At 43.8% G+C, this 14,876-nt stretch overlaps 1 protein-coding gene across 1 annotated transcript in view; it reads right to left on the bottom strand.

Annotated features, from left to right (window-relative positions):
• Window positions 1-1,040: 1,040 nt before the first annotated feature.
• Window positions 1,041-14,876, bottom strand: part of TGFBR2 (transforming growth factor beta receptor 2) — a 60,144-nt gene continuing 46,308 nt past the window's right edge. The window contains exons 5-7 of the mRNA XM_086468015.1: window positions 12,619-12,760; window positions 4,724-4,851; window positions 1,041-1,220 (exon numbers count right to left, since the gene is read on the bottom strand). Coding sequence (XP_086324141.1) covers window positions 1,041-1,220; window positions 4,724-4,851; window positions 12,619-12,760 — 450 coding nt within the window. The remainder of the gene's footprint in view (window positions 1,221-4,723; window positions 4,852-12,618; window positions 12,761-14,876) is intronic.

Genomic DNA, 14,876 nt, shown 5'->3' with positions numbered 1-14,876 from the left:
AAAAGGAAGACGGGGGGGGGGGGGGGGGGTACTGCCTGCACTCAGAATGCACAGCAAATATAAAACATCTGCTTGGATTACTGCTGGCCCTGTCTCGTTTTGTATAGTTTGGGGGGGGGTGGGCATGGGAGGAGGAGAAAATTCATCCTGCTGATATTTTGCAACCTACTTGCAAGCAGCATGAATTCAAACCAATAAACATATAACATTAATGACCTCTGTATCAAAACACACATGTGGGAGGGACCAAACCTCCTCGCACTCCCATTCTGGGACACTGTGAGGGCGTTGGGGTTAAAGTGAGAAGGCAAAGGCATCCCTGAACCTTCCAAAACGTGCTGCAGACAGGACCGTGTAGGTACAACTGCAAAGCCAAGTGGGCCTGTCTGCTGTGGGACGGCTCCTGCAACTGTGAACTGCAGGGCCACAGCGGGGTGGTTACAGCACATGCTTTGAAAGCCATCTTCCTATTGCATATTATTCCTATCTTTTTGGCAGAGCGCTTAGTGCACAATTACTGGTGTCGTGCTATGCCAGTCTCCCCAGGCTCGTTCCCTAAGGGGGAGGGATCGCTAATGCACCAGTACTTTCCTGGGAGCACTTTTTTTTTTTTTAAACTCTTTTTTTCAGAGCATGGCTGTTTATAGTTATGTATATATATACATATACACATACATGCAAATTATACATATATATGTGTATATATATAATAAACCTAGCAATTTCATAGTTATATACAGGCATTAATAAAGTGCATAATGTTATTGGCTATTTTCAAATCTCATTTCCTGAGGAAGTGCTAACATACATAGCTCCTCCTACGCCGTGATGCCGGCAGCCAATGCTAGAGTATGACACCTACTCCCTGGCTTTTATTTCCCATGAATGCACCTCCCTGTCCGGAGCCGGAGCCTAAAGGGAGTAGTGACAGCCTCAGTCCTCCAGGAAGCAAGTCAAGGCAGCGATCGAGACTTCTTCCTTTGCCAAGGTGAATGCATCTAGGAGCAACTTCCCTCCATTTCGGAGCTCTCCATGGCGTACTACTTGGTGGTGGTCACAGAGCCGTCTTCGGGGATCTTCTCCTCCGAACAGCTTCTTCCCGAGAGCTTGTCATGGTTCTTGAGCTCGCTGAAGCGCTCCGCAACGCACTGCGCCGTGAGCCGGGCCTCGGGGTCGTGGTCCCAGCACTCAATAAGGGTTTCGCACACCATCTGGATGCCCTGCAGAGAGCACAGAGAGAGCAGCCGTGATGGGGCCAGTCACGACCAAAGCCTGTGCGTGTAAGAGTTGCTTTAGTGGCCTCTGAAGTTTGGGTTATTCACGTGTGTCCTGGAGGTGCTTTATGGGCTCTGCTCCTACTGGCAGGGAGGCATGCTTTTAATTTATTTTTTTTTTAAAGCGCTACAACAATATTTTCAGCACTTCAGTTGGCACTGTCATTTCTGGGCATATGTTCTGATACTTTATAACAAGAAAAATGATGCTTTGGACTCGTGCTATAGAATCAAGTAGGGGTTTTAAAAAAGAAATACAATCAGAATTCTTGGATAATATCACTTCCCCCTCAACCCATGCCTTTGCGTGCCTGAATTCTGTTTGGGTTTTTTGAACAAAATTCTGATTGCCAGCAATATCAGGCCCTACATCAGCCCTTTACGAATTCCTTGCAGACTAACTAAATCTATGTGCAAATATGGGCCACAGTCCCACAAACACTTAAACACATGTCACTCACAGATGTAACTATTTGACCTTCATTTCAATGCCGATGTACATGTTTACAGGAGCAAAAAACAGTTGCATCTCTGTAATGCATTTTATAAACATGAGGTATTTGCCAGGAAATTATGTGCTTTGCTTTATGACACTAAAAGCCCATTAAGTAGGATTTATCTTAAACTTCCTATTTAAAAAAATAACATTTCACAACACTGCATTAATTGCATAATTTACCTAATTGGCGATGTTGACTGATGTCAATGTTAATAGCAGAATGTTATTGTCTGTATACAAATAACATTAGTTTTCTGCTGGCATTGAAATTACAAGCAGTAAATTAAATTAAATATTAAACATTAACTTGAAATCAATAGTGCAACAAATCTCATTAAGGGGAAAAAATTGTAATATGTAAATCCATTCCAGAATTTTATCACGATGAATAATGAGTTCATTACAAAAACATGACTGCAGAGGAAGGAAATGAATATGGAAGAGCCATTATAGTAAGAGCAACTTCTATGGAGTTCAAAGCAGATTCTCAGCTGCTGCAAACTGTCACAGCCCCGCGGAAGCTGATGCGTCAGTGCACTTCAGATAACGCAACGCGAAATGCTGAAGGGATTCAGATGAAGGGAATTAAATCCACCTCCATTAAATGTCCTGTATGTTATCAGGCTTCCATTTCCTGCCTTAGACTCTCAGCTGAACCCTGCTGGAGCCGGCTGTGCCCACCCCAGTGACACACAAGTGCAGATGGCATGGTCCTCCCACTTGGTGGGGTGCCCTGTACTGGGGGTAGACTGAGGTCTGAGTTTGACGCAGGGAAGAAATCTCTGAAGTCAAGTGCACGACACCTAGATCCAAATCTGTGATCATTTTACTTGTTACCTAACCCAGAGGTGATGACATTTCACAGTGTATCTTACAGCTCTACTCCGGTACCTCGAGCTGCAACCCTCAGCACACTCAGCCTTGCCATCACGAGAGCAGCTGCGGGCTGGCCCTGTGCCTGAGCACCATGCGGATCCCAAGCCCAGTCCTTCCCTGCCCAGGTGCCCTGGGCATGCTGGCACACCTACGCTTGCCACTACGACTGGCTGTGCAGGAAATGAGCTCCTGGACACCTCTCTCCAAGGCACAACCACTGATATTTCCAGTTTCTAACACCACGTAATGCAGTGCCTGCAGGAGCAGCCTGTCCTGAATGCAGGGAAGTCTCTGGGCCACCTAACACTGCCCCAGGACTGCATTAAGTGCCAATGACTTCTGCTTTTAGGGCCTTCATCACCTTCTTTTACATGTACATCATCTGACTCTTCCCAAATGCAGAGCAGAAATATTTGCTGACCACTTCTGCCTTTGTATTAGCATCAGCAGTATCTTTCTTTCATATCCAGCATCAGATCAGTACTAAGTTAGATTTCCTTTTGCTCTTGAGAAAACTGATTATCCTCAACTTGGCTGACCACAGATCTTCCTGTTATTCTTCTGTTTTCCTACCTTTCTTTACTTTATTTTTTTTCACATGTGAGACCATGTCTTTTGAATATACTGTGAAATGTTCTCACACTGTTCCTAACTTTAAGCAGTTTCTACTATCTAACTTTCTTCTCCCAAGTTATCTGAATCAGGATTCTTTTCTGCTTTGTTAATTGGGCTCTTCTAAAGTACCACATTTGTATTACCAGTTTGGACTTCATTTTGCCTTCATGGAAAACAAACAACTGCAGTCAACTCATGATGTCTTTTACTAGCTCATCCACATTTTTTATAAAATTTCTGCAACCAGTTCTTTTCAATAAAGATGAGCATTAGTGTAATCTCTCCTTGCCAGCTCAACTTGCCATTTAGAAGGTGATTGTATTGCTGGTTCCTAAAAATGTCAAGGGCTTTTTAGTACTGTTAAGATCAGATATACAGGTGTCCCTCAAAATACAGCTTTCCTCCCCAGCTAAAGCCCCCTCCTCAATAACCCTGCTTATCACAGATAACTACATAAGGAGCAATTCCCTGTGCTCCAGGAAGAGGCTGCACTCTACCATAGTCATCGGGGGCAGATGTGTTTGTTCTTGGTTGGACAGATGATTGATTTTGGCCACTCACTTGGCCTTTCTTAATTAGGTGTTAGACTATGGTTTTAACATCTCCACTGGAATGAAAAAGGAGTATTACATTGCTCCTGACGGAGATACTAGCTGATCTTTGTTTTCTGGGCTTTTATAAATGGCCATGATGCTTTCCTTTTGTCTGTAAAGACCACTCAACATATTTCATTGACAAGTGGAACAACCAAGCCTCACTTTTTCTCTGATACAATTCTCATTTTATCTCTACTGATAAAACTGCTCAGAGCAAAGGTGAAGAAATGCATGCCTTTGGCTTGTTTCCATTCAGTTTCATCTACTGAGAAATCTGCTATCGCCTAAGAAGTGCAACTATGGTGTCTGTGAATGGGGAAAGCTGACAGAGTGCTTCACGACCTGCAAGGGAAACTGACTGCTAATGTGCAACCTGAATAAAAACAGACTGGCTTGCTGAAGACTCATTTCCTATTTTCTTAAACCTGTCAACAACTGGGATACTACTATGACTGGTCTCCATGATAAAGTACTGAGATTTGTTTTCTTTGCTGAAGGGGCCCATGTGCGAAGTTGTTCTGTTTGACCTTTCAGAGCCTGCACACAGTGCTTTAAGGCCCTAATTATTCTGTGGCTGGGCTGTCTGGATGATTGTCGCGTCTCAGTTTTCAAATCTTTTTATTTTGGTCACTTTTAGATTACACCGGTGGGCAGCAGAAATCCCGGGGCTTTGGTGTAAGCACAGTGCAGAGCACTGTGGTGTCTGAACCGTGGGCAGCACCGGTGTCACCATTTGACTCTGCTGTAATCCGTGCAAAAGAGAGGTCCAGACTGTTGAGCAGGGCACTGAGCTAAGGCTCAGGCTTCAAGCAGCAGCTAAATGTGCGGTGCAGCTCCCAGCTGCTCACCTGTGGTGCTCTTACCTGATGGTTAAGCCAGGAGCTGGGGATCTCAGGTCGCCCTCTGTCTCTTAGGACATTGTCCTTCATGCTTTCCACGCAGGGGTGTTCTCGCACTTTAGAGCCAAACGGGGGCTCGTACTCTTTCACTTCTGCCAAGAGAATAAGCAAACACAAGGGTATTCAGCTGTGCTGCGCTGGTGCCAAGTGTGAAGGGAGCTGGCTGTTCTCTGGAGGAGTAGGAGCTACTGATTAGCTGCTCAGTGCCACTGTTCTGCTTGACCAGCTCCAAACAAAGCAAAGCCGGTTGGCATTTTCAAAAATGTTTCAAATGTGTTTCTCCCACACGCTTCCTCCCTCCCTTTTTCTTCCTAGCCAACTAAATAATTTTCATTTAAACCCTTTAGTACCTAATAATATTAGCAACAGTCAGAGCAGCAGAGTAACCTACAATCGTACATGAGCCTTTCAGTCTGTGCTGATGCAAAACACACAGGAGATTCAAGGTGAGTTTTGCTCAAGCCAGGCTTGCAAGAACTGGTTACTATGGTCCCTCTTAGGTCCCCTGGAGTCCACACACACAGGTGAAATATAAACTGAATTCTATCTAGGTCATGACAGATGTTAATATGCCAGATTGTTAGAAGGAAACAGTTGCTTGAAAAGGACAAAGATACAGCAAGGAGCAGCGCTGGAAGCTACTATGCTATTATTGACCCACGTTCCCTTGTAGAAAGTAGTAGTCTGCTCTTATTTTAGGCCTCTTTCCCAAAATGGGTCAGTTTTGGCCCACGATGCAGGGGCACAACTTCCTGAAGGGGTTGCTGCCATTCTAGTTTTTCTTTGCATGCTGCATATTTTCTTTCCTTTTCTTTGGAGAGAGAAAGGAAGAGGCAGACATATGGGACCTTTGGAGAAAACTCAAGAAATCTCTGAGAGCGGAAATATTACAGTAGATGCTGACACAGTGTAGAAAATGCTGTGGTTTCTTTGGGAACAGATGGAGACTTTACTCACAGGCCTAATGACTTGCTAGTATTAGATAAAGATTTATGAAGTTGGCCTGTTCTGCTGCCTCCTACTTCTTTCTAGGAATTAATTGAGGGCAAGAAAAACTGAAGTGTAATCTACAAGGCAGTCTGAAGAATGCATGTGAGTGCCCAGAAGATGTGTGAAGAGAGATGAACGAGACAGGAGACACAGTACTGTTGTGTAATGTTACGACCAAAGTTCAAATGCAGTGCCCAGTGCTGCTGACTCCTCTCAAGGCGTAAAAAGAAGCTCTGAGAAGGGTGATAACAATGATTAAAGGCCCAGGAAAAATGGGAAGAACCTCTAAAGCTTGGCTTTATTTCCTTTGGAGAGCAAGTTAAGAGGTCATACGGTAAAATACTGAAAATAACTAATGAACAAGAAAACACTGGTCAGATCCTTCTGATTGTCATGTCTCATGATAAAAACAAGGTAGTATTGAACAGAAAAGGTGGACTTTTCTCTAAAACCTTAGAGTCAGGCTGTAGATCTCATTTCTGTGTGATGGCCACAAGATGAAGACTATAGATTACAGAAAAAGAGAGTGAATTTCTAATGCTTAAAAAGAATAGCTAAGATATGATAACATTTTGGAGGGGATATTAAACCTTGTGCTTCAAAGTTCAGTGTTTAGAGATCCAGCTGCAAACAACTGTGCATGCAGTGCAGCAGATCACCTTGCAGATGCCTCCTGCAGAGCTCTCTCCTTCTTCTGAGCCATCTGGTGCTGGCCTCTCTCCACACAATGCCTTGGAGAGTGGCTATAGTCCTGAAACACAACTCCTATCTTCTCATATGTAAATCACTTTAAGACTCAAGGGCCACAGTCCACTTTTCTTTCTTTCCCATACAAGAATTCATACCAGTTTCACTCACATTAATCTGAGTTAGAGATTACCCAGCCAAAGTAAATTTGCAAGACTTCAGTCCTAGAAGTTAACTGGGAAGTTGCCATCTTGCTGGTCAGACCTGGATTCCTGCGCAGCAGATGCACAATGATTACGAAGCAGATACCTCTACTTCCAAAGCAAACCAAAATATTGAAGTTTGCTGGGAAAAATTAGATGGCATGACCTAGACTCCATTTCCCACACTATCTCCATCAGTCAAGTGTTTGATTACGGTAGTGGTTGTAGACATCAGCCAAGGCTCTGACATCTTCTTGCAGTATGAGGAGTCAGAAGAGTCTGAATGTCCAACAGAGGGAAGCTGGTGCTGTGGTGCTGACCTGTTCCTTCCCATTGAGCTTAATCCAAAGTCTATTCAGGTTCATGAGATGGCCCAAGTGGGGGAAGGGAAAGCCCTCCCAGGGAATTGACAGATTTGTAATACATTTTCCCTGTTTGAGAAATTCTTCCTCTGCTACGAGCATTCCTCTTCCAAATGAAAAGACTGAATAGGTTTTTCAGGTTTGGGTTTTTTGTTTGGTTTTGGTGCTGGTTTTTTTCTTATTTGTTTTTTTAATAGTAAAGAAAGAGAAATTGAAGTCAGATGCCAATTCGCTGTAATAATTTCACAGTAATACAGTCGTGCCTTCCCTCAGTTTGAAAAGCATGCAACATTTTCTTGCTATTTATTACCTTGCTTCTCTTTCCCTTAGAAAGAAAAGCCCACTGAATCCTCTCACAGTAAATCATCCTTATGCTGTGGAATCTCAGGTGTCAGGCACATTTTGCAGTAATAGCTGGGGTTATTCATGGATCATGTTGATGTGCTACAGTAGATGTAACAGATGTCAATTTGAGGTAGGTTAAGATGTTTGTGCCTAGCTGCTTGGGCACAGCTGTATACAGATGCTGAATCTATTTTTCATGCCTTATATGTTTCTTTTGATTGTTTTCAGATCAGTCTTCAGACTGACTGGCTGAAGTACCATAAATACCTCAGGTACCATGAACTACAGCACCTTTAGCATTCAGTAATGGCAGGGTTCATTCAACTTTAACCTCCAGCATTTAATCTTTATGGTTGTGAGCTACCTTGCACTAATAATTGCTGTACCTCTGGTTTCCTTTGACACTGGCCTGGTCATAACTCTCAGAAAGGCTGGAACTGGCTTTTTAGCCCCAGACACATTACTGAAAATCTATTTGTTGTTACTGATGAATGGTTTGAAAAAATTTGCCATGGGTTCCCCTGAAAAATACACCTCACTCGTGATCTTTTTCTACTCCAAGCTCCTTGCAGCAAGATTCTCTTCCTTTGGGTCAGAACAGCATATCCACAAGCCCTGTCAACACACCCTCATTTGATCTGTCTTGCTGACTTCTGTGGGACAACTTCTCATGCTGGAAGGTGAAGACTTATTTGTGGAATCAAAGCAGGAGTGAGGTGAAAGAAGGCCAGCAAAAATAAACTGTGGAGCACAGTTCACAGCAGTGGGCTTGTGTTCGGGAACCTTTAGGTCCTCTCCCTTTAGAGTTTACAGGGGGCCACAGAAGGGATAAATCAATTGATGGTGGAGATACTGTGACAGCTCATGCACATACACCCACCTCTGTGTGTGTGCAGATTGTGTCTTTCTTCATGCTACAGGAATTTGGGCGGTGGATCTACTTAGCCAATGCAGAAAGCGATTATGCAGAGGCTCAGAAGCCGTTTCTTCACAAAGTTTGAGGAACTGTCAAATGCTTACTTCACATTTACCCTAGGTTTCCCTGTTCTGTTCCTTCAGAATACAGATGCTAGCTGAGAAGCGTGAGTTTCCTTTGCATAGACATGTTTTAAGTGACTTCACAACTGATGATCAAAGACACAGTCACCCTTAGAAAGATTTGGCAGTGCACAAGCTCTGCCATCAGTGTATGGTTACAGGCTGCTTAGTCACTGTGTGCTGGATCCTGAGTTGGGAAAGCAGAGGAACACAGAGCACATCAGCACCCAACACGGAGTGTAGTGTAGTGATCTACTACTACCTGGGCTTGTTGAAGGAAAGCACTTGCTACCTTACATGTAGTACTGTGGCGACATATACAGAATTTCAAGGACGTGAGTTACTGTCACAGGGTGATGCTGCACCATACGGATGTACGAGCTTGGGGTTATATGCCACCACAAGACAGCACAGTGCAAATGTGCCCTAACTGGGGTCTGGTCCACAGAGGGAGAGGGTTAAATCAGGCCCCAGCTGCACCCACCTCAGGGCCCAATGCACAGGCACAGTCCCACTGTACAGGCTATCAAAATGCTCCCTGCTGCCAGAAACTGTCACCTCTCCATGACAATACAGTGAAAGCTGAGCACAGGATGCACAAATGTTTAGTTACCAAGCTGTGGCTCTTGGCTGACTCTTTCCAAGTAAGCATAAGATTAATCAGTGATTTTATTCACATTAAACACAGCTCTGGTAAAGCAAGGCTGCCGTTTTAAACAAAGCCCTGCTGCTATATGAAAGCCAGTCACCAATTCAGGCAGTACAATAGTGCACGAGCAATGTCACCATTTTCTGAGGGGTTTCTCTTACCCTCTTCACCAACCCTGTGTATCCAAAAGTTCACTTTCCTTTCCTTCTCCCCTGCAACCCCCAACAGTCCCCCACCCATAGCAGCTCTGATACAAAACAGATGGTTTTCTTTTCTTTATAGCAGGCTGTCAGAGAAATTACACTTGCCTCAGTCGCCAAAGCTGTGTCGCTCTGAAAGCAAGTGGTTGAGATGAAAATTATATTTCTTGCAATGTGCAGCATCTGGTGCACAGCTGTTGTGCTGAATGAAATACCAAGTTAGCAGCAGCGTGGAGCAGTTGAAGTTCTCCCTGAAGTAGTATTGCTGAGTTTCTAAATATGCCTCTTAAATTATACTCCGGTGAAGAATCAGTCAAACTCGATCTTTGCCTCTGTCTCCCTTTCCCTCGTGCCCCATTTCAGCTTCTCCATATTTAGTACCACAAAGTAACAATGAACAGCATGGCCTTTCTCAAAAGCCGATCCCCACCTGCTTATTTACTACAGCAGCCTCACAGTATGGATTATGCTGCTGGGTATTTTTGTTTAAATGTCTGCTGACTGAAAAGGCCTGGCATAGCGTGGAGACTGTGTTTGACAAAGCTGCTGTAGTGAAAGGACCTGCCTCCATCGCCTCCCACACTCACTGAACACCTGCATGCTATCAAATAAATCCTGAGAGCTCCCTTTGTAAAAGAAGTAAGTCACTGTACCTTTATGTGGCTGAATGGCAATTATCACCCCCCCATGCTTCCCTCCCTAATTAAAGTTGCTAATGCCGCTGTCTCAGCTTAGACTGGCAGTCCTGCCCTCTAAACTGCCACAGGTTTTTCTAGCGACAGGGAGCTGACACCACACTCAAGCCTGCCCTGCAAAGATGGTGCCTGCATCTTTTAGGCTCCTTTGGAAAGGCTGGCTGCGATCAGGTCAGCCTACTCCAGCTTATCTGGGAGGTCACTTCTCTCAGTCCCTAAAGGTTTAGGAAGAAAAAAGGGGTTTGCGTGAGTGGAGGCAGCTCCTCGGGAAGGCTGTGAGGAGAGGAGGGAGTCTCACGAGTGACAGATGGAGGGAGAAAGCAGAGAGGGAGCTGTAGTCATGAATCACTGTAAGGGTATTTCACCAGCTGGTTGCAGAGATAGCCAGACTGCACAAACCAGGGGAAAATCTAAGAAGGAAATGAGAGAAAGTGTGCAATGCTGCTGCAGCTCAGTACCAGTGACAAATTAAGGTAGCTACATCCTGGGAGTTGTATTTAACTGCTCTGGCTGAAGACACTAAGCCCAAGTTCCACCCCCCACAGATCTGCCCAAGTACTCCTGTGGTTTTGCTGGGGACTTCAGCTGCTGGAAAGATGAATGAAACAGGGAAAGAAAATCCAGAACTGTGTTTCTGGAGATGAGGATGACTGTGGATAAAATTAATAGGTAAAATCAGGATGTGGGAGGGGGTTAAGCTCCACCTTGAAAGCAAAGGGGATGCTGGGCCAGAGAAATCTTTCTTTTTCCTGAAATGACCTCAGCTCTTCTTCTCAAGGTTATAATGGGTCAGTCTCTTCTAGCTAAACACGCTGGTGATTCTCCTTCCTTATGAAACTCCATTTACATCCTCTTTTAGGCAGTTGTCTTCTGAGAACAGCAGCAATAAGCTTTGCTCTTGCCACAATCTCTGTTTCACTGTACTCAGCAAATATGAACAGGAAGGGACTCAGGCATCAGCAAGGATAAAAGACTCCACAGTGCACAGCTCATATTTATATTAATAAGGTGAGTGCCCAAATGCAAGAAACAGAGAGAGCTTGAGAGACAGGGCAAAGATCCTTTTTTTCAGGTTTTAAATCTCCTCGCCACATTTACAAAGTGCTAATGAAAGGCTGAGGTTGTGCCAATGCGTTTAGAAACAGGCATGACCACGACAGTTAAATGTAGATAGGTTTGCCTTGGAATAAGCCAGACTGAGGTTCAGTTCCTGAAGCACCAAATGATTTTTCCCTGAAATGTTTGACTAGAAAAGAATTTTTTTTCATGCTTTTATGCTAACACTAGCTGTTTGCACACATACTTGCTTTGTAGCTTTCCTGGCAGGGTGCAAAAAGGGGCAAATCTGTTGCCCACAGTCCAGCCCACCCAGCAAGATCAAATGCTGGTCAGACATAGGAGGAGACTGAGGTAGAGGCATTCCTCCTGCCTGCACATGGACACCATGATGCAGCCACACAGCCACTGTGCAGAGTGGCTTCAGAGACCTCCATGGACACCCTTGTGGTATCCCACGGATGTTAGTAGAGAAACAAGGACCAGCTATGCACATCTTCCCATGGGACATTGGTTTCCCTCCTGTACACCATGTTCCCCATATCGTAGCGCTCTAGCCTGCAAGATTGTCCTGTCTCTGTGGCAGCCCTTTGAGATGCAACCATGCCAAGTTCGATGAAAAGGGAGCTTCTGTGGTTTTGGAAGAAAAGTAACAAATCAAATCACAGTGGCATGTTACCTTTTACAGCCCCACTCCTTAAACTGCCTATGAGAGCCCTGGACTGTGCAGCAGTTTTTATTAGAATGAACGTTAGACAATACTAGCAGACTGAAGAATTTTATATGTAACTTAGTCTCATTTTAGTCCCTGAAGTAGGGTGAAAGTCTTCAAACATGGCAATATGTAATGCAGATATCTCAACAGCAACTTTTCTGATTTTTAGCACATACCAGTGCTGCACACTGGGAATTCTGGGGCAGCTTTAGGCAAATCAGAAAGGGAGATTTTGTTTCAGTGAACAAACTGATTATGAACAAGCACAACAGCTCTTCCTGGAGCTGTTCTGATAGTCAATTCCAATCATTTTTATTTCATTACTGCACTTCATACAACAAACGTTCCTTGATTTCTCATATGGATGAGATCTTGCAACATCACAAAATGATGGGCAGCAGCTGAGGATTTTGGGAAAGCAGGAAGGTTTCTGTATCACTATGATGGCTCTTACTGAAACGATCAATTAGAAATGTGACACATAACTGGCCGTCATTAGGTTTCAGAATTAACATTCCATGAAAGTAAATGGGAGTCAGTTATTACTTCTTGGTCTTAATATTTCAAATTGTCTTATGTTTCCAATCATTTGGGGAAGGTCAACCAGACTGAGTCAACCCATGGCTACTCAGGATGTTATAGGAAAAAATAGACATTAATTATCTTTAAAAGGGGTCTACCTAACAGCAGATTTATCCTTACACAAATCGAGAACCAATTTTCTTGCGCTCTCAGGTGCTTGCCCACCAAGCCTGCTCATGCACATGGTGCATCTCATACTACTGAAGGCCTGTTAATTTATAGCATCTAGGTACACTAGAACAACTGGTGAGAGTTAAAAAGAATCATCCCTTCCCCAGACAACCACAAGAGCATGTCTGTTGAAACATACTTTCAGAGAGAAGAAAGGGGCACTTACCTCCAATGCCGTTACAGCGAGATGTCATTTCCCAGAGAACCAAAGCCATGGAGTACACATCTGTTTGTTTGAAGGACTCCACGTTCTCCAGGTTCATCCTGGACTCCAGAACCTCAGGGGCCATGTACCTTGCTGTGCCAACCTACAGGAGAAGAGATCGGGGAGAGCTCAGGAGCCACAATTGTAATTCATGTTTTGGATTCTGCTGTGATTTAACTTCAGGTTTCACAGAAATGGTGCCATTTGACATGTATCCAAAAATTCAGGCCATACTTGGCACAGGTCATATTTTCTGCTGCCAGGGGAATCTGGCATTGTCCTGACTACCAACTTACTTGCACCGCCCTTGGTAAAGAAAAAAAAAAAAAAGAAGCCTTTTTTAGTTCCTTAAGCAAATAATTTTGACACTAACAAGTTTTCTCACTCTTCAGTTGTTCACAGATAAACTCTGCCCTTTGGGCCTGAAGCAATTGCCGCTGACTGTCTTTCAGATGAGCAAGAAACACATTGTATTCTTTTGCACTGCATATTACAGTGTTAGCTGTTTCTTTTCATGGTAGGCTTAAAAGGAAAGTGGTAAATGCAGGCCTGGCAGAAGAAAGCAAATAAACAAACACTGAATGCAGAAGCACACATTTGAATCGAACCCAAAAATCGGCCCCTTTGTTTGAAAAGCTGTTCTCATAAACTTTATTCATACTGAGCAATTTTCAGCAATGATTTTAGCAGCTTTGCTGAGATTTAGACTATGAGCTTGCATTACAGAAGGCAAAGTTTAAATATCTGGATTTATCGCGAGAAAGGCTTTAAGGAAGAATTTTTGGATCACTCAACAGTTGCTCTCAAATGATAAACTTCACAGGGTAGGTATAAAAAAATTTATCCCCCCTGAAAAACTGCAAATATAGTAAGTCTTTGATCAGGCAAAGACAGTTTCAAATTGGAGACTGGTTAATCACAGAGACAAATACATTCAAATGAGATTCAAGTGAACTATTCGTAGCCTGAAGCACAGCAATCACTCCAAAGCCCAGCAGCAAGCAGGACTGCAAAAGATCATTCCAGTTACCGGGTCTGCAATTCCAGGCAGCCACATAGTAAAGGTACAGTCCCTGAAAGAGCCCTACGACATCCATTTTACAAGCTTCTGTAAACACGTCTCATCACCCCAGGCTCAAGGCAAATGGGAAAAAGTTCCACAAAAAGTGCAGTGCACCATAAGAAGACAGCAGGGAAGATCAAGGCCATAGCTTTGTCATAGGACCTTGCAACAGCAGAGAATTTCAGTGTCAAAAATATCCAAATGGTTGTAGGATCAAAGCCTTTATAAACAGAGACAGAAACAAACCTGTGTGATCAGTCCCAAAATTAAATTCCGTATTACATGGACTCTGTGATGAATTTAAGGCCAAGCATGTGAGCGACTGAATGGGTACTTGGGACAATTATGTGTCAGCACCACTGAATTGACCAGCATCTCCCCCTCCTACAGAATATGAATGTATGGAAACTCTGCAGCAGAGGCTGTTCCTACCCCCCAATCTGTTCCCCAACATACAACTTCTTCCTCAAGCAGATCCCATCAGACGCTTAAGAAGGGTTACCTGTACACTATGGCTCACAGTGCCACATCCCCAAATCCTGCTGCTTTTAACAAGAGTTCACGGTGCCTAAATACAGACTCTTAACATTGTCACAAAGTGCTATTCTGGTCTGGCATTTCAGACTGACTTTGCAGCAGTGAAAATTATTCTGCAGCTTTGCTGGACAATGGAGGATCAAGTCCTATGGCTAAAAAGTACAGTGGGAAATGCAGAGAAAAATTAAAATGACTTGAAGAATGGTATCAAATCAATCCCATTTCCATCCTGCTTAGGATTTATCATGTGTTCCACTCTGCTTGTGTTCTTTTATCTGCATTTAGGTTATTAGGTCTTTGGGTCAAAGATACTTTTCCTGTATCTCGTGAAAACCCGAGCCCTGATTCTCAAAGGCATTTTAGGTATCTAAACTCTAGTAATTCAGAGCTATCTGCCCCTCTGGAGTCTGGATATGCTTTCTCTTTGCAAAGACCAGTCTGGTTTCAGCTCTCGCTTCTCCAAAACTTCTACTCCACTCTTCCTGTCGTACATTACAATTTTTGTGACTTTTGGATCTTTTTTACTGGACACCTTACATTTCTTTCAAGCTGTAGAAGGATGGTCTGTGACCTGAGGTGTGGCAGTCAGAAGGGCAGTAGATATCTCTCTTTACCTGAT

The sequence above is a fragment of the Leptosomus discolor genome, chromosome 7 (genome assembly GCF_034619465.1).
Source record: "Leptosomus discolor isolate bLepDis1 chromosome 7, bLepDis1.hap2, whole genome shotgun sequence".
In the NCBI taxonomy this organism is placed as follows: Eukaryota; Metazoa; Chordata; class Aves; order Leptosomiformes; family Leptosomidae; genus Leptosomus; species Leptosomus discolor.
Note: the sequence above shows the minus strand (reverse complement) of the source record. Positions and strands in the feature narration are given on the sequence as shown.